The following is a 23,427-nucleotide window of genomic DNA, read 5'->3' as shown; positions in this document are numbered from 1 at the left end:
AACAGTCAGTCGTTTGATTTTAATAATCAAAAACACTATTAATGTGAAGAGGTCAGCTAACAGTTTCGTGACTTATTTATAAAATGAATTAAAAAATGGTTGCATAATTGACTCTAAACAACATTTTGATTGTTTTGGCTCCTTTAAAAGGTTGCATCCTTGATATCCTTGCATGCTGAAATGAAGAAAGTAAAGTATTTGACAATCAAAATACTGAGGACACGTCACGATTCCTGCTGTCAGTAAGAGCGAGGACTTGGCAAATGATAAAATGCATCGTAAAATTGCAATACTTCGAATATCAACGCGACTTCCGTTCAAAGGTTTCGACGAATTTGAGCTTAATTTGAAGTTAATAGAAGAAGATATGTTTGGAATCTAAACAGACATTTTAAAATACATTCTTGTATTTATTTGCAGAATTAATTAATTTGAATTAACTTAAATTAACCTTTAGTATAAAATTCTATTGATTTTTTTTCTTGGAACTAACATTTTTCATAAAAAGCTTTCTGTATAAGGCTCCTACAGTCATCTTCCAAATAATTTTAAACACCTTCCAGACAACATAAACGACACCAATGAGGAAAGCAATAACATCAAGTCCATAGTATTGTATTGCATTCATGTGAACCGCCGGACTCTGGATATGCTTTGCTCCTTTATGCCTTAAAACATATTCCATCCAGTAAGCAGCCGTATCCTTAGCACTCAATGGTCGATCTCTAAACAGTCTGGAAGAGGTCTTAACATTATCGCTGTAAGATGAATTGTTTAGCAATTCCAGAATAGCTTTTCGAAACGATTGCTCTGTCAGAGTTGCCCGATCGACAACTACACCATGACCGGCCTTTTGCAACCTATTTGCATTGGAAAATTGGTCGGCAAAGAAGGGCATTGCTACCATTGGAACACCATGATATTGGGCTTCTGCAACTCCTCCGCCGCCAGCATGAGTAATGAAAAGCTTGAGGTTTGGGTGGGCAAGAATATCGTCCTGCGGCAGCCACTTCTTGTAAAGAATATTTGGGGACTCCCCTGGAAGTTTCTCCAAATCCCATTTCCAAATAACTTTCTGTTTGAGACTTGAGAGTACTCTGAATATTACATCGACGAATTCCGGCGTAAGATAGTCCGCACTAATATTTGATCCTAAGCAAAAGTAAATGGCCCCCGATTCTGACGCGCTGTCTAAAAATTCTTTGAGGTCCTGAAATAAGATTTTACAAAGAGAATTAATGTAAGGTGCTGTGTTTAACGGTTGTTAGACAGGCTTATTAATATGGTAAGTTTTTAAAGCTTACCTGTGGTAGTGGATCGGGTTCTGGCTTGATTTGGATTCCTCCAATTTGTACGATTGCTGGTACATTCGGCTGAATATATCCTTGACTTAAATAAGTGTTCACAAAAAGCAGCGAAACGTTCTTTTTCATTTCCTCATAAGACGGATATTTGTCCGGTGGGAAATTATATCTGCGGAGTAAGCTTTACTAGTTTATTTCCATAATATAGCTGGCTTAAAGTTACAATAAATAGCAAAATTAATACAAAAATGTGTGGAGTGCGCTTTGCGCTGGCTTCTGAAAATCTACAATAACAATTTGTCTATATTGTTTTGTAACAGAGTCACTTTATACGCCTAAATTGTACACTAGACTGCAAGTGTCTTATAAACGATGCTTTGGCATCGGTTCCGAGATGAAATATCAACTTGGAGGATATCGTGAGAAATTAAGAAGAACGCAAAGCTAATTCGAAATAAAAAAAAAACCCGCTTGACCGAGTCCGTAGAGCCGGAAATTTCGTGACACCTCGGTCAAAGAGGGGAGATCCATGATGGATCATTTCCTCATCCGATGTATCTTCTGCCTCAGGTGTCGATGATGTGGGTCGTACGGAGTTTCCGCGCTACAACGACATCTACCGACCACTGAATATGGAGATAGTCCTTTTGCGTAAGACTTATGGGCAGTTGGCAGGATTAGATAGATAGATATTAGATCCAAATTTCAATGGGAGTAGGCTAAGAATCCACTAGTAAGTGAGGCTTCTCTAATACTGACATTGTTTTATGTTCGAGAAGGTTAGCTATCAAAAAGCGTGATTCCTATGACTAAATCGCATGTATTATTAAATAGAAGGTGTAATTTGCAACCGTGGCGTTGGCAGCTGCTGGCATCCATTCTGCGCCTGCTTTAGTAAGGAGCAGCAGACATCCCGGTTTGCACGGCGGTGCACCAAGTCGATATTCCTAACAGCTGTCTGGCGTCCTGGTCTTCGCCACTGCTCAGTCTGCCACTTCCACTTTTTGTGTCCGGATAGCTGAGTGGTTAGAGCACAAAGCTATCGTACGGAAGGTCGCGGTTCAAATCTCACTGGTAGCAGTGGGATTTGTATCGTGATTTGACGTCGGATACCAGTCGACTCAGCTGTGAATGAGTACCTGAGTGAAATCAGGGTAAAAATCTCGGGCGAGCGCAATGCTGACCACATTGCCTCCTACAGTATACTGTAGTGTACCGTTTCGGTCTTGAATGAATAGCTCTAACACACTTCAAGGCCCTGATCCAATATGGATTGTTGCGCCAACGATTATTATTATTATTATATGCTGCCCTTATAGAATTGCTGCCCCGAATTATCCTCGCCTATACGGATTAGTAAGCCACCCACTTCAACCCATTGAATCAGATTTTTACTACAATCAGACGTTCGTGTTATCGCCCGTAAATTTCGTCATTATGTGAACTTGGGAATCGTCCATCCTCTTGTAGGAGGTCAAACATTTTCCGGAGAATTGTTTTCTCGTATACGGTTAAGAATTTGCAATTTTTCTTATTAAGAATCCAAAGAATACGTAAGGGCTGGTAAGATCGTTGTCTTGTAGCGCTGATCCTATGTTGAGGCATTTCAAGCCGACCCACTTTTGTAAGCAGAAATAGGCTCTGTTAGCTGCTATCAATCGTGCGCGAATTTCATCCTCGTAGTTGTTGTCGATTGTGATTTTCGACCCCACTCTCCTATCTTTATTGTTCTCTGGTCACCAGAGCTAGTTGATGTTGTTACTTCCTTGAGTTTTTTGTGCTAAAGTCGCTATCATGTATTTCGTCTTACCATCATTAACGTGCAGTCTTGTGTCGCCAAATCAATCTGGATGAAAACAATAGATACATTTCAAGTTGTTCTTCCCATTAACATATGTCAATATGGTATGGCCAGTAGTTTCCCGAACTCGAAAAGGGTAGGGCGTCAGTCGTTTGCATTTGCATCGCATATTACTTCTCATATAGCCAGAATAAAAAGATGGATGATATGTCGTTTGTGTAATTGCTAAAATACTTGACAGTGACGCTACTGCTTTTATCTGGATATCATATTCCAGCCGCTTTGACATCGCTTTGTCGCGCGCAAAAAAAATCTGGCCTGTTGCTGATTTGTTAGTAGTTAAAACTCTTTGGTATTGGCCGATGATGTTATGGGTGCATGAGGCTATTCCACCTAGCAAGATTCCTGAGAAAAACTTATGGACGGTCACAACCTCACGCCTCTATAATTGCTGCACTCTGTGATATACCCCTTTTTATGAATGGGACAGATATTACCTCATTGCGAGTCATCAGGCATTAATTCGCAGCATAAATTTTTTAACATAAGTTAGTGAACCACTTGGTGTAGTTGGTTGCCAAATCTCCATCCTTAATGCGCCATTTTATCGCCCGGCTGCTTGTAAAGCAGATTGTGAGCAAACTCCACCTAACTTGAAGTATTGGGCTTTCAATGCTGTGAGTGGGGTGACGTCAGACGGAGCGGATCGATGAATAGAAGTCGAAGGCAATGCGTAATAAACACGTCAATTGCCTTTGGCAGCCATTTGACAATCTCCATTTGTCGAACAGTACGCCGTATGCTAGGGAGCTTTTTGCTGAAACGGATGGTTTTATGTGTGTTATCCAGGATACCGTGCTCACCACCCGCGCTTATGAAAAGGTCATAATGAAATAGCGAGTGGAAAACGACCAGTGCAGAATATGTGGTTCGACGTTAGATACTTGTGCAATACACGATCGGGTACAATAGACTCCTCGCCTTATTTTCACTAATGACAGAAATCACATCAATGAGTTTTTGAAACAAACAGACTGAAAAGCCCGCGCCGTGTTGTGTAACGTCACAATTTGAACCAAGAAATTTCAGTAGCCCCGCAACTGGCAGCTACTCATAAAAATGAAATGTCAAGGAGGACGATGAAATATTGTTTCATGCTTTGCTGCACAAATAACTCCACAAAAATCCCGCAGAAAGCTTTTTTGACTGTTTCGAAAGGAGATTTTCGGAAGAAGGGGATGACCTTAGTCCGACGGAATTTAGTTTCTTTGGAGTCAGGTTTAAATTGTGAGAATCATTTCAATGTGAGTTAACATTTTTTAAACTTTAACTCCAATCTTAATTGATAATATACGATTGCGTTAAAATTATGTGCCATGATAACGTCGAATATTTAACGTGCCCATCGTTCGAATCCCGCTCATTTTGGAGCCGGTGAATATTTCAGAAACTTACATTTTATCACCGTTCATGTAAAAATGTCGCAATTTACTATATATGTAACTTGTTTCTATTACTGCCGAAACGTAAAGTAACTTGAAGGAATGTCCATTCACGCATCAATTTCCCACTTTCCTGTTAAAAACTGATTGATTATTTGAAAAGTAACAAGTAACAAACACTAAACGGGATGCCTGCACGTAAATAAGATTCAAATTGTTCGCTCGATGACGTCACCGCGATTTCTTGTCCGCCTTGTGAAAATCCAATTTTTAAGCCATTATAATTAACAAGTGAATTGGTTTGTTTAATGGATATGATAATTTGACAGGTAAAAGTACTATTTCGGCGTAAGAAACATGCATTCCTTTTCGAACGCGGGGAGTCTATTCTGTACGTAAGGTGATGCATCAAAATCTTGCATAAAAGCACGCGTTTATCGCGGGAACAAGTCGAGTTTTCAAGTATGAACCCTTGACAATATTGTTTTTCTTACAGCATGTATTGGAAGCGGCGAGTTCTAATTGATCGCCACAAAACAAGTCTGGCACACTGTTAATTGACAAATGCACAAAAACTTTCACAAATTCTAGTTTAAACCATGCAGAAGTACACCGTTCTGCAAACGTACTCGATATTGAGGGGCAGTTCTCGCCCGACTCTCCCATTTACCAAAATTGATACCTTTAGATCCCAAACTCGAACATTGGCTCCTTGCAGAATTGATATTAGTAGAAGTCTATCTCGGCCATAACTTGTATGTCGAGGTCATGTGGCCCGTGATAGCCTTTGTGGATGGCTTGGATTCGTCTAGTTCCATCCAATTATCACGGCCAAACGTGTCTATTATTTGTAGTAGACTTCTGAAGTGGTTGTTATTCGGAACACTCAACTTGAAGCCACTCAAGTACATCAAGTGTGTCAGATTCCGCAGGGCCATATTTGATGCCGACAGTGGCCATGAAAGGGAGTTCAGTGGCATACAGAACCAAAGAGGAGTCAACGAATCTCCCTAGAAGATCCTCTCCGTATGCGGGGGTATCCTCAGATGAATATACTGAGAAGCACGACTTTCGCTAAAAGCTTTCGTAGCTTTGAATCAATGTGATGCAGATGTAGGAGATCAATTAGCCAGGTGTGCGGGACCCCTTGACCCAACTCGGAAGTCCTTCTGTTCCTCGGACAGAATGTTGTTGATCTCAAGGTGTGCATTGAGTCTTCTAATGGACGAAATTAATTTGTAGAAGGTTGGTAAGCAAGTAATCGGTCTCGTCTCTGCAGGGACTTGGACCGTGTTCTTTTTAGGGATAAAATGGGTAATATCCGTAGCGAGAAAAAGTGGAAATTCCCTGACCTAGTTCATGCCATGTGCCAACCCACCACTTACATAGTCTGGTATACCAGAAATTCTGCATTCGATCCAGACCAGGACCCCTCTAATTCGTCTGGTAACTTCTACGAAATTCATGTCTTGCATGGCATGCCTTCAGCAATAATCCACTCAGCATATTCAACATGCTGGGTGGGTAATTTCCAAATTCCACGCCTCTTTTGTTTCCGTTGCCGAAAACTATATTGTTTGCACACTCGGTTCGGATTCGTTGGGAGGTTTTAAAAACTCCGCTGGATCCTCCCGTACGTTGCATTCTGCACACGGCTGCAGTGATTTTCGTCAAACCGTCGTAACCGGGTGCATACGACAAAAATTTTCTGCTTAAGAGTGTCCAGAATTTCAACTACGGATGTCTTACTGGGGATGGCATAGTTCCCGTAAGCCCGCTGAACTTTGTTCTTCGCTCATCTGCTCACATTGCCAGTGCTGATTTGAGTCAGCCTAGCAATGTTCTACCTCTGTGAGTTAGGTCGACCTTCCAGACGAATGTTTCATGGTGGATCGCTTCATTCACTCCAAATAAAAACGCAGAAGCGAATATTTTGACCGTGTAATATGACAGTTGCAACTGCACCATAATAAACAGTTGACTGCAGGTGCAGGAGCAACATATCAGAACTCAATTGAAATCGAATGTGATTTGAGGTAGAATTCTTGTAGTTGCTGGAGATACGTAGAGCCAAGGGATACCTGGTCTATGCAAGCAGTCCATTTTCAGAAATTCAATACATGTTCTTTGGAATTCGTCCGGAACCTCGGTGAAGGCCTCAGCCGGACTGGAAGAGTGCTTGGTCGAGTACTGAAATTGTTGCTTACAGTCCGACATGATTGTGCTGATGCCGCCACCTCTCCCCCATTGACTCTTGGTCGCTAGTTTTCGTGATGACCTCATGCCACCTGATGACGGCGGGTTATGTTCTTTATTCGAAATTTTCTTGGGTCACAGCACATCGCCTTGTGTTTAAAACTTAAGCCACCGCTAATTCATCAAGGGACATTAAATTGGATGAAGCTGTTGAAAAAACACCGCTATCAAAGTAGACAAATTGGTGCGCGGCATCAATGCTCTGCCGGTAGGAACAGTGCAATTAATTTATGAACCGGGTTAATTTACTCTAACCCGATTCCAGGAGTCACGTTCGAAATATTGTCTCAAAATCGCTTCCTATCACTTTATGTTGCTTAAGGAAAAACTCCCCTTTGTTTCTATCATGCACGCTATCATCCGGAACATTCAAAATCTAGTACCCCACACACTTCGTTGCGCCTGAGAACAAATCTGATGTTGAACAACTTGGCTAAAAGTGGATTGATCTCTTCAGACTAAATCTGAATAAAACAGAGTTCTCGATGATTGATCCCAATGAAACGGGCGCTCTAGTAAGAGCGACACTGGTCTGCTGAGGATTGAATCCCGGATCAAAGCTATCAGTTAACGCTGAACGAGCTTGAATGGAGCCGCATTTCGCATCTGGCGTTTCTTACCACAGTGTCGTTTATCCGGTCCTTCTCCATAGTTCTAAGTGATAACCGGCTATTGAAGGTAATTAACATTGCCTCCCGGCAATCAAGACACATTCGAAATGAGAGCTCCTGCAATTTATATGGGGTCAAACCCATCATAACAGGTGTCTTCGATGGTATAACCCTGTAACTAACTAGCTAAGATTGGCCTAAAAATGGAGGTCGAAAGGACGAAAAGACTGAACAAAACAAACGGCTTCATATGCTAGACGGTGAGTTGAGTGTCTACGAGCGAGTGTGGTGAGTTGAATTTATACAAGCGGACACCGCTACCGGAAGGGACAAAGCCTAAAAAGGAAGAAATTAATCGTTTATTCTAGCATGAAGAACGCAAAAATCATCCCTCTCCCCCCCCCCCCCCCCCTCTCTACTCCGGGCGTGCGCTCTTCTTCGTGATCATAGTGACCATCCTTATCGCTCCAGCAAAAAAATCTACTACGAACCGATCCATTGGAGGTCGATATCCGCATGTTACGGTGAGTATCTGGTTTACGGGAGGTTGAAAGTCCCTGAATGTTTTATATTAAGTATATTAGTGAAGTCCCTCTTCAACCTCTTCAGGTGGTCGTCATTGCAGCTGAGGGGACTATCGTACGGTATACAGCTCTGAAAGAGTTGTTATTTGAGTCGGATTTTACTTTTTAGATCAGTCAAATAGTAAATTTCCTTTTGGCACAATGTACGTTGCACCCGAGATTAGTGGCAGTCGGTATATTGTGTAAAGCATAATTTTGTTAGTTACATACATAATAAATCAATAAGAAATTATATAATATTACCTGTGTATTCGTTAACATTTAACAGGGAGAATAAGAAATTGATTCATGCTATTCATACTTACTTATAATATTGATCCATTCGATAGTTGAAATAATAGTACACCAGAAGTTCTACTGAAGAAAACACATAGTTTATGACCCGTTCAAAAAAGGCCATTGGCTGCTGCAGACCAGTCAACAAATCTGGAACATAAGATACCTCTGAGGGATTGCCCACTAGGGCGGCTAAATGCTGCACTGGAGGTCCCATCCAATTAATAATGAGTGGACATTTGAAGTGGCCAGCAACGCCGATGAGAAAGTCATTGATGAAATATCCTAGAACGACTAGATCAAATGACTCTTCTCTCATCAATCTTCGCATCTCTGGATCGTTTAACGTCATGTTAGTGACATCCAATAAGTCATTCGAGACTTTCATCATCAACTTCATCGTTTTGAACAATCCTTTCGTATCTTGGGATAGCGCGCTTTGGTCCATATCTGGCTGCTTCAATTTGATATGGCGGAATTTCAGGTTCGGCTCTTTCACTGATATCGTTGTAACAATAGTTACGTCATGACCGCGTTCTATCATCGGCCGAATTGTATTCATATGAACAATCAAATGCGATTTCGAATGAGAGGGAAATAATCCCAAAATTCGCGCTGAATATGAGACGGTGAAGCTCACCGACAACACTATGAATATGGTTAGAATACTGACGCGCAACATTCCGACCGTGTTGTGCAAAAAGAATTACCAAAACTAAACTAAATCTGGTGGAATTTCTTTTTATATACGTGATGTTAGACGCTTGTAGTCCTCATAGTTTCGCGTTGTCCGATAAACGTGAAATTTACTTTTTATCGCGCAAGAGTACACAAATTTTTATTATGAGCACGCTGAGTTTGCGCGCTTCATCATTCCTCGTAGTCTATGTCACTTTCGTATTTTACATTTTTGAATCGATCGAAGTTCGCGCTCTTATCATTCTATTGAATATGAATAATTATTTAAGATTTTGAATGTTTTGATAAAATGAGCTTAGATTCCAGATTTTACATAACAATGGCCCAAACTGTTAAAATAATTTATAGGGAAAATAATCCAATTTCGACGAATGGTTCGTTTTCAGGTTTTGCTCATTGCTTCTCATTATTTAATATTTTTTGTCTTTAATTCACATTTAGACTTTATTGAGAATATCAAGTAATTTAAGTAAGTGCCAAGTAAAATAAAACAAGTTGGGAAACCGGAAGCTATACGCTTCAGGTGTAAGAGGTTTTGTGTTTTCCTATGGGAGGAACCATGAGTGTATGACAATTCCGCGTGTACATATAATAGTTAAATATTTAACGCTATCCTTTAAAGATCCATTTATACAAAATAATTGATCTGGAAAGTACTGTATTAATAATAGCCAACTTTGTAGGCTTCACAATAGGAGTTCACTATTATTCACAAATATGACGAAGTTAACCAGCAACAGATATACAAAAGGGCGGGGGAGAAGTAAATTCTTCATGAATGGAATTTTAATATTTCACAGGACTGTCAATTATCCCCGTTAATTATGACGTATGGTTTAGGACGCAGTTAATTTACACAAAACTGATAAGTTTGAACTGCTATAGCTTTGACGCTAATAGCCGGATTTCCATGGAACTTGTTGTGCATATATGCAATGATACCCTCAATGCCCGTGCAACTTAGTGCTCCAAGGATAAACTTAAGCGGTCTTAAATGTCAATTTCTAAAAGTTGGTAATATACTATTAGTAAGTTAGATTTCATATAAGCGCACCTTCCTGTTTTTTTTCGGATTTTTGACTCCTTACTCGCGCACTTTACAATTCAAATCAAAACTAATATCAGATTCGGTACTAATCGAAACCTTTCGTGTGATACTCCACATGACTACATTCGATGAAAAAAGCTTTTGCATCCTCCCTTCTCATGCATGGGGAGCCCTCTTTAAACTGCACGTACATTTATTTCACGCACCGTATGCGTGGGATTCCATAGTTTTCATATGTCCACCAAATTTTGTTCGGATCGCTTTAGCCATTTTGGAAAAATGTGTGTGTGACAGACAGACAGACAGTGAATCGATTTTAAGAAGGTTTTGTGTTACACAAAACGTTAAAAGCAACGCAAAATGGCAGACACATACCTACATATTTGTTTTAATTAAGTATTATTGCGCAAGGCTTTGCAAAACTAATATTTCATTTTTCATCAATCAAGTCTTCACGCTATTTTAGGATACAGTCATCATTATTCAAAATTTACTATAAACCCTCCTTAAGGGAAAAAACGCATTAAAAAAAATTCTTCAGAGCGTCTTATTTATAAACTACTACTAGTACTAAACTTTATTTTGAGAGAGAGTTAATTCAGTGAGGGGTGAGAACCGAGTCACCTCAAGAAAACAGTTTCCATCCAGTAATCAGAATGGCTCATGATTACTTCACAAGGAAAGGAAAGGTGCAAACAAAAAACGCTGATTTTTTCGGGTAGAATCTATCTTAATCTTTACTTAAAAATTAAGTTGCATTTGGAAGAAACAACCGAGTACTTTGCATTTAAAACAAGTGTGTCAAATTTAAAGTTTAAAAATGTTCGATAAATTTCGACTACGGGTTTAAAACAAAGAATTTTCGGGCGTGATTAAAATTTCATACACGAACCAAATGGACAAATAATATATTTTTACCTAGGAGCGACGATTTCATCTGCATAAAGCAACTGTCATGCAGCTATTACCCCATTTGGTTCTAGCAAAAGCCTGATCTGGATGCAATCGAGAGGTTTTCAAATTCCCATCTAGCGTATCAAGGCATCGTTGTTTCTGCCGGCCTTTTGGTTACTTATCATCGACTTCCATCTTCAGACCAATCTTGACGAGTGAATTCTCGTTAGCGCGAAATATGTGACCATACCATCGAAGATGCCTTTTTCGCAATTTTTTCACAATCAGTGTATTCCATATCGATCCCGTATATCCTCATTTCGGATGTGATCAAGGCGTGTCACGTCACTAGTCCAACGCAAAATCTTCGTCTATATTATCGCAAAACGTTATTCATTATCTTTTATAGTCAGCCAACCCCCAGAACCATAGAGATCGACAGGACGGACGACATTGCGGTAAATTTGAGATCTGAGACGTTTGTTGATACGTCGATCACAAAGAACACCAGTTTGTGAAACGCCACTTCATCCATGAAACAGTTTCACAACGCAGTTCTCCATTGCCTGATAACATTGACCCGAGATATTTAAGTCGGCCAGTTCAGTCACTGACACTGAGAGTGATTGTGTCTGTTTTATAGGGATCGGTCGTCAAAAATTCAGTTTTGTTTAGATTCAATCTGAGACCGTCTTGCATCAGGCAATCATTCCATTTGAATAAGTTGCTCCAGGCCATTTTGCTATTGGATGCTAGCAAAACATTATCTGCATAAAGCGTGTGACGTGTCCATAACAAGAACAAAGAAGAGTGGTGAGAGGGCACTTTCTTGCTTCCCAGTTGGCATTCTTATAAATTTGCTGATTATTGAGCGTTTTATGCTCGAGAAACTTATGATAGAAGCGTTTGCTTTTCACGGACCTTTAGTTCAACATCGTTTTTCCAAAGCCATCTTTTGATGAACCACTTACCTGACTTGGTGACGCCGAGGGCTGCAGATGCCGTTTTGTGGATCGTGTGTTTAACTTGGTTCAACGTTTCTGCTATATTAAGAATGGTTGGCAATCAGGTGAAATCACCTATTCTTTCTTCTCGCGAAATCGTCAGCATGTAATGCGCAGTGAACCAGTGCATGCTGTTTTATCGGTGACTTGATTCGTAAGACTGCAATCAACGGTCTATGTTGAGGTGCGACGGTCTATCTCATAGGAAGCGGCTTTTTAATTGGTAGCGGTGGTAAAATGTCGGCGCCTAATGAAAATTTAGTCGATTTGGGTTGTACTATTCCGACTATAAAATGTAGGAAGATGAGATAATCGTTTGATAAACCATGTATTTATAAGTAGAAGGTCACGGGTGTCCGCAAAATCTACTATACGCTCATTTTATTTATATTGCGTGCTCCAAAGCTCTTTTCCTCATGGCACCTGTTACCGCCTGTCTTTTCACCCACACGACCATTAAGGTCGCCCGCAATGATGATATAGTCATCAGCAGACACGTTGCAGGCCTTTGCATCGAGAAGTTGTGTCTGTGGTGCGTATGTGGTAAAGAAGTGAAAAGTGCGATCAGCTGATATATGGCTGAGCTTTAATTTCTTAAAATTTTTTAAATAAAAACTTGTAAAAAATGCCTCAATCCTGTTTTGGAAGAAAAAATAAAACAAGTCCAAATACCGGAAGCTGGATGCTTCGGGTATGGAGGTTTTGTGTAAGAAATTCGTTCGTTTTATGTAAGAAATTTCTTATGCGTGTTTTTCCATTCGTACATAGCGAAAATAAAAATAGTCATTGATATATGTATTTTTAAACTTCAATTCCACCGTTTATATGAGTTCCCTTTATATGAATATGAATTATATGAATTCACGGGGAATACAAAATTTTGACTTTAACTTTGTTAATAATGGTTGGGTTTTTCGAAATCTAGGCCTCAAAATACATCTGATATCGGCTTAAATAAAGTTAATAATAGTATATTACCATATTTTCGAAATTCGGGGTAGTTACAAATGGGAAAACACAAAATCTTTATCCCCGAACCTCCCAGCTTCCGGTATTCCGACTTGTTTTTTAAAAGTATTTTGCAATTTTGTTAGGTTCAGCAAGAAAATGCTAGTATACAAAATGTGTATTGAACACTTTACAAGATTAAACAAGTCCGGAAATCGGAAACTGAATGCTTCAGGTAAAGTTTTGTGTGTTTCTTTTATAAAAAGTCGACAGACAGGCGGACAGTAAACCGATTTTGATAACATTTTGTTTTACACGAAACCATAAGAAAAGGCTTCCCTAATCGGAGCATCAGAGGGTAAAAGGGCTGAGTAGAAGTAACCTCTTCATATATGGGACTTATGGAGACTACCTCACCCGAATGTTATTTTCGTTAATTATGACGTCAGCATCTTATTTGCATGGCTTGAGATGCAGTAAGTTCGCGAAATTGATAAGTTTCAACTGCCAACGTTATGGCACTAATGGCCGTATTTCCATGAAACTTGGAATCTGGAATCTTATGTGAGAAATTTCTACGCACATTTTTCCAACCGTATATAGCTGCAAATCCGAAATATTGCTTCATATTTTTCCAAACAGAAATAGATATTATCTTCATCCTAAACAAACAAACTGCCTACTAGCGAAATGATCTTACACATATTTCCTTTTTACTTTGTGCACAAAAGCATACATATGTACATATATAGTAAGTATATTGAATACCGCTGGTTTAATGTGGAAATATATCTTTCTGAATTAGACACTACCTGCAAATTTCATTAGCACGTATGTATACCTACATGCAACATATGTCTCTCTGGAGTAATGGATATTGATATACACAAAAAACTAAACTAAAAAAAAACTGACTGAAAAACTAAAACAAAATGTTTCCTTTCGACCCCTCCATTTATATGAGTGCACTTATTTGTGGTATTGTCGAATTGTGTGACGTCATACACGTTGTACAATGCATGAAATTAAAAAAAAAAACGAAAAGTTTTACCCTCAATAACTTTGTTAGTAATAGTTGACCTAGTTGTGCCTTATGTTATCCTTACGCCAAACCCAAAATTTGGACTTCTAAGATGAATTTAAGGGGAGGTTGCCAGGCAAATTTCTAAAATATGGAAATATACTATTATTAATTTTATTTGTTCAGATATCGGAACCAGATGTATTTTGAGGCCTAGACTTTGTTGTTTGTTGTTCAGCACCACTGTGATTTTTTTCAGATTTTTCGGGTGGAGAGGTTCTGAAAACGAAACCTGCTTCATTTTTTAGTGCACACATTTTGAACCTTCGCTCCCGTGTGTATCAGGAACAAGATCATTTTCAAAAAGTGCTAATTGAGCCCTTCATTTGATACCCCACATGACCAAATTTACTGGAAAACTTTTACATGTATGAGGAGCCCCTCTTAAACTCAACTCAAAATAGTGCAACTTGCTATATATAAAGGGATTCACAAAGCACACATTCCCATCAAATTTCGCAACAATTGCTTCAGTCATTTTCAAGTAAATCGGGTCTGACAGACAGACAGACGGAGTCAGACATTGAATTGATTTGAATAAGGTATTGTGTTTACACAAAACCTTAGTGAACGGAGACTCCCTTTAGAACTATGGCAATATAACGCAAACACAAATGCTCGTTCATGTTTGGACTTTATCCATAAGATCATCATACGATCGGTTCCCGGACCCTAATATAAAATGCATGAAATTGCTGCAACTTAATTCAACTAATCTGTGAAGTCTCACCGTTGGAAGTTTCATGCTACCGTCTTTTTCATGTATAAGGCTAGAACCTGTGTATGAACCAGTGTATTACCGCGAATTAAAGGTTTTTAAATTTAATGAGAATCTTATATTCTCATTAAATTCTGGCCTGAGGAAAAGTAAGTAAGAAAAAGTACGCTTCCAATTCCCGCGGGTACCATAAGATTCTTTACTGTCAGCCATAAAATATATGTATGTAAAAATCAGTTGTGGACAGATCGAATGATCCATTTTTCTTTAACTGCCCAAACCCCTGTATTGATGGCGGCAATCTACGAAAACCATGATTGCTAACTGCAATAGTTTCTTTCCAAAATGCTGCTTCTCTCTGAAAAGATTGTACTCAAAACGAGAACATAATTCAGCAAAAATTACGCGTTATTATTACTATTTCGGCTGCTAATTTTTTAGTCGTTTTATCATTGACAGCAGCGGGCGAACCAGCTAAAATCCTAGGCTTGTTCGCAACGTACAGTAAATCGCATCTTATCAGTCACAAATCCATCATGGAACCGTTGATTGAGCGAGGACATGATGTGACAATCGTAACAACATTGCCATTGAAGGATTCGGCCAAACGCTATCGTCATATACAAGTAAGTGTTCCACCAACACCCAAGGAACTTATATCAGGATATGTGAACACTTCGAAAAGTGCTTACGGATTCCTGCAGAATACGCTGAAAGGAATCGAGTTTTCCTTAGAATATAACAATTTAACTTTGCATGATCCGCAAATGAGGCGTCTTATGGGAGAGGAGACTTTCGATTTGGTTGTGTTTGGTGAATTCTTTAATACTTTTCAAATTGGTGTCGCTGCTCATTTCAAATGCCCGATTGTTATGACCTTTACACATCGGCCAATGAAAGTAGTTAATGATATCATTGGTAATCCTTTAGAGGTAACTTACGTTCCTGAGCTTTTTATGGAAGCTGCACAGCCGCTTGGCTTCTTGGACCGAGTTAAGAATCTTTTGATGGTGCTCCTGATGAATATCAGTTTTGGGCCATACCTAGATTACAGAATGGAAAATCTCTACAAGTAATACAATACAATAATGAACCGCTATAATTAAAAACAAAAAGAATCGTCTTTGCAGGTATAATTTTCCACCAGAAAAATATCCAACTTATAATGAAATGTTGAAGAATGTTTCGCTCATATTAACCTGCAGTCACTTCTCAGGAGGTATTATAAGACCGAATGTTCCAGCTATTGTGGAAATTGGGGGAATTCAAGTCAAACCGAAACCGAATCCTTTACCAAAGGTAAGTAGTAATTTAATTTGGTTGGAAAGAACACTATTTAAGCATACATCCCTAAAGATGGAGAAGTTGTTATTGAAGAGAGTCGCTGCTTTTTTCGGTCCTCTCTGTTGTACATAATATACATAAGAATAAACAACTGAATTGACTTGAGCCCCTTGAAACAGAATTCGCGGAAAATACATTTGTATATATTGTATTACAGAAATAATGGGAGGCAGAAAAAAAATTTTAAACTGAAGGAATTAAAAAGAATATCATATCCACTCACGCGAATTACAAGTACATATAAACCACTTTTTATGATTGGAGATGAAAGTAGAGCGCCAGGTTGTAGAATGTATATGGTTTGCATATACTACAGTCACTTTCAAAGCCTTTTTCCTCTGATCGAGGCACTGCCCCTCATTTGCTCGAAGAACCACGATGGGTCATCAGTTGCGATTTTCAACCCTAGGTAGGGGATGTTATCAACGGTCTCAAAGTGTAAGTCTTCTATCTTTATTGTTCTCATTTGACGTGTGATTTGTTGTTGTTGGTTGGTTGGTTAGTTTTTGATGCTGACGTTGCCATCATATATGTCTTTTTGCTTTCATTGATGTGCAGCCCAAGATGTCGCGCCACTTGTTCGATCTGGAGGAGGGCAGTTGATTGTTTTTGGGGTTGTTCTTCCTGTGATGTTAATATCGTCAGCGTACGCCAGTAGGTGGGTGGACATAAAGAGAATGGTGCCTCTTGCATTTGCCTCAAAATTACGGTTCGGTTTTCCCACGGCCAGATTAGAATAGGTGCACAATGGCGCATCCCCTTGTCTTAGATAGTCGTTGACGTTGAATGATCTCCAGAGCAAACCTGCTGCTTTATATCTCTCCACTTAGTCAGCCTTAGCAATTTGCTTGGGATACAAATTTTCTTATGGTTGTGTATAGTTTTATCATGGCTATGCTACCATAGCCGTTCTTAAAGTCGATGAAAAGATGGTACAATTAATGTGCCTTTGGTATAGGCTAATGATATTCGGGCGTATGGCGCTATCCGAACTAGCAAGATAGCGGAAAATATCTTATAGATAGAACGCAGCAACGTAATACCTCTATAATTGCTGTACTGCTTGATATCTCCTTTTAAAGGTTTTGTGCAAAACAATGAATATAAGGGGAGGTCCCCATATATCCAAAAGGGGGCGGGGTGTACATTTTTTTTCATCAAATATGGTCAGGTGGGTTATCAATTGAGTGGTCTCAATTAATGTTTTCCGAACTCGGTTTTAATATTTTTTTGGAAAGGTTGGGAGTGCGGAGTGTGAAAGTGATCATTTCTTTAACGGGCCCATTCTCAGAAACTAACCAACCCAAAAAATTTGAAAAAAAATGAAGAGGCTGCCACTATATGGTACCTAGGCTCCGAAATATCGTACCCACTGATGTCTGCTCAAATTAAGTTAATAATAATATATTACTATAAATTTTAGTAATTGCTTGGAAAACCCCTCTTACATTTTACAGCAATGTAGGCTATAATATAGGGCATGATTCTACCAAGTTTTATGGAAATGGCACTATTACTAACAATGTTATAATAGATCAAATTAGTCGCTTCTTTGCAAATTCAAGACTTTGGACGTCAATATTACTCGAAAGTGGATATTTTCATATAAAATATATGTATATGTATATATTTGAGACCGTTGAATATTTCTCCTATCTAGGGTCGAAAATCATAACCGATAACAACTATGACGATGAAAGCCTATTGCAGCTTACAAAAACTGTTCCGCTCGTAACGTCTCACCAGACTGTCAAAGCTCTTACTGTACAATACTATGATCTTGCCAGTCCTTATGTATTACTCGGAAACTTGGGTTTTTAGCAAAAAAGCTGCGAACTCTTAGCCGCTTTCGAGAGAATAATCCTCCGACGAATTTGGTCCTCTACATGAGGATGGACGATTCTGTAGCCTACATAACGACGAAATCTATGAGCGATACCATGACCGTCTAGTAGTAGACGAAATCCGGCTCAACAAGTTGCGGGGGCGGGGGGAGTCACCTAATCCGTATGGATAAGGATGATCCAGCCCGGAAAGTGTATAAGGGCAATATCTATGGTAGAAAAAGAAGACGAGGCAGATCCTACCTAAGATGGAGTGATGGCGTAGGTCAGGACGGCAGAGAGCTTTTAGGGATATCGGTTTGGTGGATCTCGGCGCAAAACCGGGGTGCCTGGAGTTCCTTATTAAGGTAGACCCAGACCGGATACCTGTTGTTGCGCCGTTGATGATGATGATATGCATATATTACGTGCTACGTACTAATGGGGCAAATGCACACTCAAATGCCTTCATATAAGAAATACACAAAACCTTTCATACCTGAATTGTCAGCTTCCGGAGTTCGGACTTGCTTATCTTACACCCTAAGTATAAGTTGATGAACCGCTAGGTGTAATACTTCGCCCCCCTAGTTAACCAATTCGACTGCAATTTAATCGGCTCGGGCGAAGTAAGATTTTCAAGACGATAAATTGCGCGGACCGTTTCGTGTCCGGATAGTTGAGTGGTTGGAGCACAAGGCTATCGTACGGAAGGTCGTGGTTCAAATCTCACTGGTGGCAGTGGAATTTGTATCGTGATTTGACGTCGGGTAACAATCAACTCAGCTGTGAATGAGTACCTGGGTTAAATGAGGGTAATAATCTCGGGCAAGCGCAATGCTGACCACATTGCCTCCTACAGTGTACTACTGTAGTGTATCGTTACGGTTTTGAATGAAGTGCTCTAACACACTTTGAGGCCCTGATCCAATATGGATTGTTGCGCCAACGATTATTATTATTATTTCTTCTATACTCGCTGGTGGCAGTATTTGCCCGTTATCTTCAGTTGGCGGGACCTCCAACTCGCTGATGTATTCGATAAGCAGTTCCTGAACTTACTTAACTGTCGGAAATCAAATTTCCCTCTGTGTCATGGCAGGATGAGAATCAGGATGTATAAAGCTTCTTCCTGCTGACGTGTTGGTAAAATTTCCGTGACTGGTGCGGTTGCTTCCTGTACTTTTCGAGTTCATAGACCTATTTGTTCTGCCAGCCTTTGAGAATGTAACATAATGCGACATTCTTCAGTTCTATTGTTAGGTTACATTCGTCATAGACCCTGCATTCCCGCTTGTTTAGCGGCTGTTGCCAAGTATGTCTGTGGCCATATTTATGAAAACGATCCTCAGGTGGTTGTGAAGATCATTTGTAGATACTTCATCTCCAAACCCTCTGTTAACCGCGGGTCCTTGTAGGTGTTATGGAAAGCTGTGTTGTGGATGGCTTCAGTACTAACTCTCACCAGATATCAGAGGAGATTCTAGATGGTGTTGTTATTCGAGTCCGGAGCACCATTTCAACGAGATAGCGATTCGAGTGTATATTGGCCCCTATAGGTTTTGGCATTCATCATGGCTGAAAGATGGCGCGTCCGAAAAAGACTTGGTCAATTTGGTTGAAAGTGGTTCTGTCTGGCAAGGCCCACGTCTGCTTTCTTCTCGCGCAAACAAACGTATCGTCTGAATCGAGACTCGTCTCTACTTGACTGCTGAAATCTTCAAGAATGATTTGGATATCATATTGGGATATCTGCTGTCTGCTGTCCCGTAGAAGGCGCGTGAAAGTTAATGAGGCTAATATTTCCATATTTGCCCTACAAGCGCAGAGTAACAACAGGTTTCATTTATTGGCTGACTAAGCAACCCATTCCGGGCACATTTTTTACTGGATGGCTACTACAATATAAGGTGTAATGGTTATTCTCCAGGAAACCGGTCCCTGTCAAGCACATCTCTTGTAGCATTACATCAGCTTTATTTTCGAACCGAGTGTTGGAGCACATGTTCCATGAGAAAATGCGCAAATCGTTATTCCATTTTCGTTGTCGGGTTCGTCGTTGACTTGACTTGAGGTTAAGCTGCAACATAAACGTAGAATAAAACCAGACATTTTGAAAACACAATTAATATATATCAATAAAGTAGGAATTGACGCGAAGTTCGTTTTAGAAGATTACATGCAGGTCTTGAAAAGAGATCAGTGGTATCAGCTTGGAAACCGAGCCTCAACGGGCCACAATATCCATGTTGGAATGCAAGAAAGCACAGTCTAGTGAAGATAAAATAGGGGCGAATAACTTAAGATTGCCTGAATAGAGCAAACATGATGGGCAGGTGAGAGGTGAAGAAGGAGTGGACATCATTGATGGAAAACAGGAATAGTAGGAGGCCAAATATGGAACTTTGGGGAGCACCGGACGAAGGGGAGGGGGAACGGGATGAGCAACCATGAAAAGAAACTCTGCAGAAATGTTTGATAGGTAGGAGGACAGCCAAGAGATGATTGAGCAGGGGAAGCTAAGTAGAGAGAATTTGGAGAGGAGAATGTTGTGGTCAACGGTATGAACGACTTTGGAGAAATCCGTCCGGATGGCGTGTACTTGTTGTCGTTAAAATATCTTTGGAAGGTTTTGAAGAGAGAGGAGAGAAAAGAGATGGGACGGTAGTTTACAACTAGAGAAGAGTCTCTGCTCTGAAGGATAGAGATGATAAGGACTTCTTTTTACAAATGAGCAAAGTGGCATTCTTCGTAACTTTTCTTAAAAATTATGCACAGAGGGAGAGGGAGGAACAGGTTAGGATGGACATCGGTAAGAGGTCCGGCATTCGCATCAAGATTATCAACGAGGAAAGCATAAGCGGAGGAATGGCGATAGGTTTGAAGCGCCCTGCATGTAGAAAAGGCATCAGGGGCGCAGTTGTCGAGAGAGTAAACACTGAAAAGAAATAAAAACAGAGACGGTCGTAGAATTGAAACCATCAAAATTGACTTTGCAGATTTACGAGCAGTTTTGGAGTTTAAACAGGGGAGCATCGCTTTAAATTCAAGTGGGGAGATGTGCAAGGAAATAAAGATGGATGGAACCCGGGGAGGATGGAAAGGAAAAGATTGAGAATGCGGCACAAGAAGTTTTTGGTAGAGTTGAAATTCAGGGCAGAATAAATGTTTTCAGGAAAGAGTGGAAGAGGTTGTTGGAAGAAATCGGAAGGCGACTATCATTGCGCCAGTTAAGCATGGGGAGGTGAAAATCTTCGCAGAGGAAGAAAGGGAAGCAATGAAATTTGCTGAGTTCCAACAAACTGTCAGACAAGCACAGGATACTTCTATACAAGATACAATGAATGAGGGAAGGGAGGAGTTGGACGGTGAGACACATAGGGAAGAAGTGTACCTTTTATTCCAATTAGAACCCCATCGTCAGTGAACCTGCGTGATAAATCTCGGTCCCTGTCGCAACGGAAATGAGAGTACCCTTCGAAGACCTTCAGATTTCAAACATCCAGAGATCGTGAGATGGATCAAATGAAAGTCGGAAGTATACATACTTGTATTAAAACATATTTAACTAGATTGTTTTAAGAGGCTGTAAATTACGTAGCCCTACTTGTTTAGTTATTTGTGAATCAGTCCCACGAATGACTAGAAGAACAATATGTATGGAGTGAACTGCCTTGAACATATATTATATATATGTACGGATATTCGAAGGGCGAGGCGGTATCCAAATGCATACGAGCACGTATATATGAGCAATTTATCGTCCGAAGTAAAGCGACAATATTGAAATGCGTATATGTGTATATACGAAATGACCGTGATGTTCTTCAACTCATACATATAGATACATATGCGCACTTCGTGATAGGAAAATGTTTGTTTCTTTAGGATGTAAATATTAATTCGATTTTCCATATGTACATATCCGAATTTGCCAAAATTTTACCTCCTCACAAATGGAGCAGCCGCCTACAAATGGTTCCTTACATAGAAAAACTGGAAACTTTGAAAATTTTTCCATGAAATTGTGAGGTCCGATAACTATGCCCTTCGAGAGCGTCTCTCAACCTTCTGGTTTCATCTATGAACCTTGAAGAATATAATATAATGTACCGCAAATTTTCGGGCACAACGGGGCAAACAGTGAGTCCAGTGTTTTTTTGATCGGATAGATTTTGAGAATGAGATTTACCTCATTTTTTTTGGCACACTTTTTTATCCCACTTCTCCCTATGACCCACCTGATATCAAATCTAAAATCAGAGTACTAGTTCAGCCCCTTTATTTAGTTGCTTCCTCTAACAAGTATACGGAGCTACCCTTAAATTCAACGAAACACTTGATTCTTTTGCTGTATACCCTTCACTTTTTGTCGAATTTTTGAAGCTGCAAAACACATCTTTCTCCTCTCTACTAAACCTTTGATTTTAAATTTAAAATTTTAAAGTTGAAGCATTTAAAATTGATATCCCTTAAATTTTCTCTACAGGATATCAAGCAATTCCTGGATGGCACTTCTAAATATGGAGCAGTGTATTTAAGCCTTGGTACGATTGTCCGCAGTGCTGATATGAATTCAGAAACAATCAAAATCTTCTACAAAGTTCTTTCTGGATTAAAACAACGTGTTATATGGAAATGGGAAGAAAACGCACCTCCTGGCAAAGCATCTAATATTTTATTCAGAAAGTGGCTTCCTCAGGATTACATTCTAGCCCACCCTAACATTAAACTATTCATAACTCATGGAGGACATGGCAGCGTAGTAGAATCGGAGTATCACGGAGTGCCAATGGTTGGTACCCCACTTTTCGCTGATCAGTTTTCAAACATGGATGCCGTACAGAAAGCTGGCCACGGTCTAACCCTAGGAAAAGGAAAAATCACTGCTGAGAATTTGAAATCCACTGTTGAGGAGGTTCTGCATAATCCCACTTACAGGAACAAAGTTCAGGCGTTTTCTCGAATTTATCGAGATAGGCCCATGAGCCCCAGAGACACAGCCGCTTATTGGATAGAATACGTTATTAGACATAGAGGTGCTAAGCATATGCAGAGTCCAGCTGTTCATATGAACTTCATTCAGCTGTATGGTCTCGATGTGTTTGGATTTTTGTTTGCGATATTTTCCGTTATATTTAAGACTTTAGCTTTTATGTTTAGAAAAGTTATTCACCTACTTTTTGGAATAAAATGTAGCAATCAGAATAAGAATAGTAGCAAACAGAAGAAAAATTAGTAAATATTCGTTCCTTTGAAGAGACAATGTACGTAATGTTTTGTATTATCTGAAATTTTGTTAAAATTTTTCTTTCAATCAGGATGCTGCCATCCACACGATAGATTAAAGCATCTAAATACAATATTTCTCAATGCTTGAAAGAATTTAGTTTGGTAAACTTCAAACTTCCTTCAAATTTTATAGCCTTTTGGTAATGGCAATGAATTATGGCACTGGAGCAATTTTCATGATGTCTACTAGGAGTACTGCACTTACGCATGTATTGCTATTGAAATAGTGGAGTGGAGGGTCAGAAAGTTAAATGAGGGTTGGAAGGTAACAATAAACCAAAAAGAAGAAGGAAATTGCGGAG

The 23,427-nt window shown here is 39.7% G+C and overlaps 2 protein-coding genes across 2 annotated transcripts; one reads left to right on the top strand and one right to left on the bottom strand.

The window, feature by feature from the left end:
• Positions 1-401: 401 nt before the first annotated feature.
• LOC119650155 (UDP-glucosyltransferase 2-like) lies at positions 402-9,069 on the bottom strand. The gene is made up of 3 exons (XM_038052704.1): positions 8,304-9,069; positions 1,305-1,473; positions 402-1,210 (listed from the first exon to the last, which is right to left on the bottom strand). The coding sequence occupies exons 1-3, from the start codon at positions 8,954-8,956 to the stop codon at positions 467-469; spliced, it is 1,566 nt and encodes a 521-aa protein (XP_037908632.1). The 5' UTR covers positions 8,957-9,069; the 3' UTR covers positions 402-466.
• A 3,972-nt stretch (positions 9,070-13,041) lies between these two features.
• Positions 13,042-23,138, top strand: LOC119655065 (UDP-glucosyltransferase 2-like). The gene is made up of 4 exons (XM_038060790.1): positions 13,042-13,102; positions 15,033-15,738; positions 15,797-15,965; positions 22,323-23,138. Exons 1-4 carry the CDS (start codon positions 13,042-13,044, stop codon positions 23,070-23,072), a joined length of 1,686 nt encoding a protein of 561 aa, XP_037916718.1. The 3' UTR covers positions 23,073-23,138.
• The last annotated feature ends 289 nt before the right edge of the window (positions 23,139-23,427 follow it).

Source organism: Hermetia illucens, chromosome 1, assembly GCF_905115235.1.
Source record: "Hermetia illucens chromosome 1, iHerIll2.2.curated.20191125, whole genome shotgun sequence".
Lineage (NCBI taxonomy): Eukaryota > Metazoa > Arthropoda > Insecta > Diptera > Stratiomyidae > Hermetia > Hermetia illucens.
This window is presented reverse-complemented; position numbering and strand designations above follow the sequence as displayed.

Bases quoted from the DNA above. Each gene is read 5' to 3' on its own strand.
- LOC119650155 (XM_038052704.1), bottom strand. From the start codon at position 8,956: ATGTTGCGCGTCAGTATTCTAACCATATTCATAGTGTTGTCGGTGAGC. The intron at 1,474-8,303 runs GTAAGTATGAAT...CTTACTCCGCAG, and splicing joins CGAATGGATCAATATTATAA to ATATAATTTCCCACCGGACA. The intron at 1,211-1,304 runs GTAAGCTTTAAA...ATCTTATTTCAG, and splicing joins AACCCGATCCACTACCACAG to GACCTCAAAGAATTTTTAGA.
- LOC119655065 (XM_038060790.1), top strand. From the start codon at position 13,042: ATGTGTATTGAACACTTTACAAGATTAAACAAGTCCGGAAATCGGAAA. The intron at 15,739-15,796 runs GTAATACAATAC...TCGTCTTTGCAG, and splicing joins AGAATGGAAAATCTCTACAA to GTATAATTTTCCACCAGAAA. The intron at 15,966-22,322 runs GTAAGTAGTAAT...TTTTCTCTACAG, and splicing joins AACCGAATCCTTTACCAAAG to GATATCAAGCAATTCCTGGA.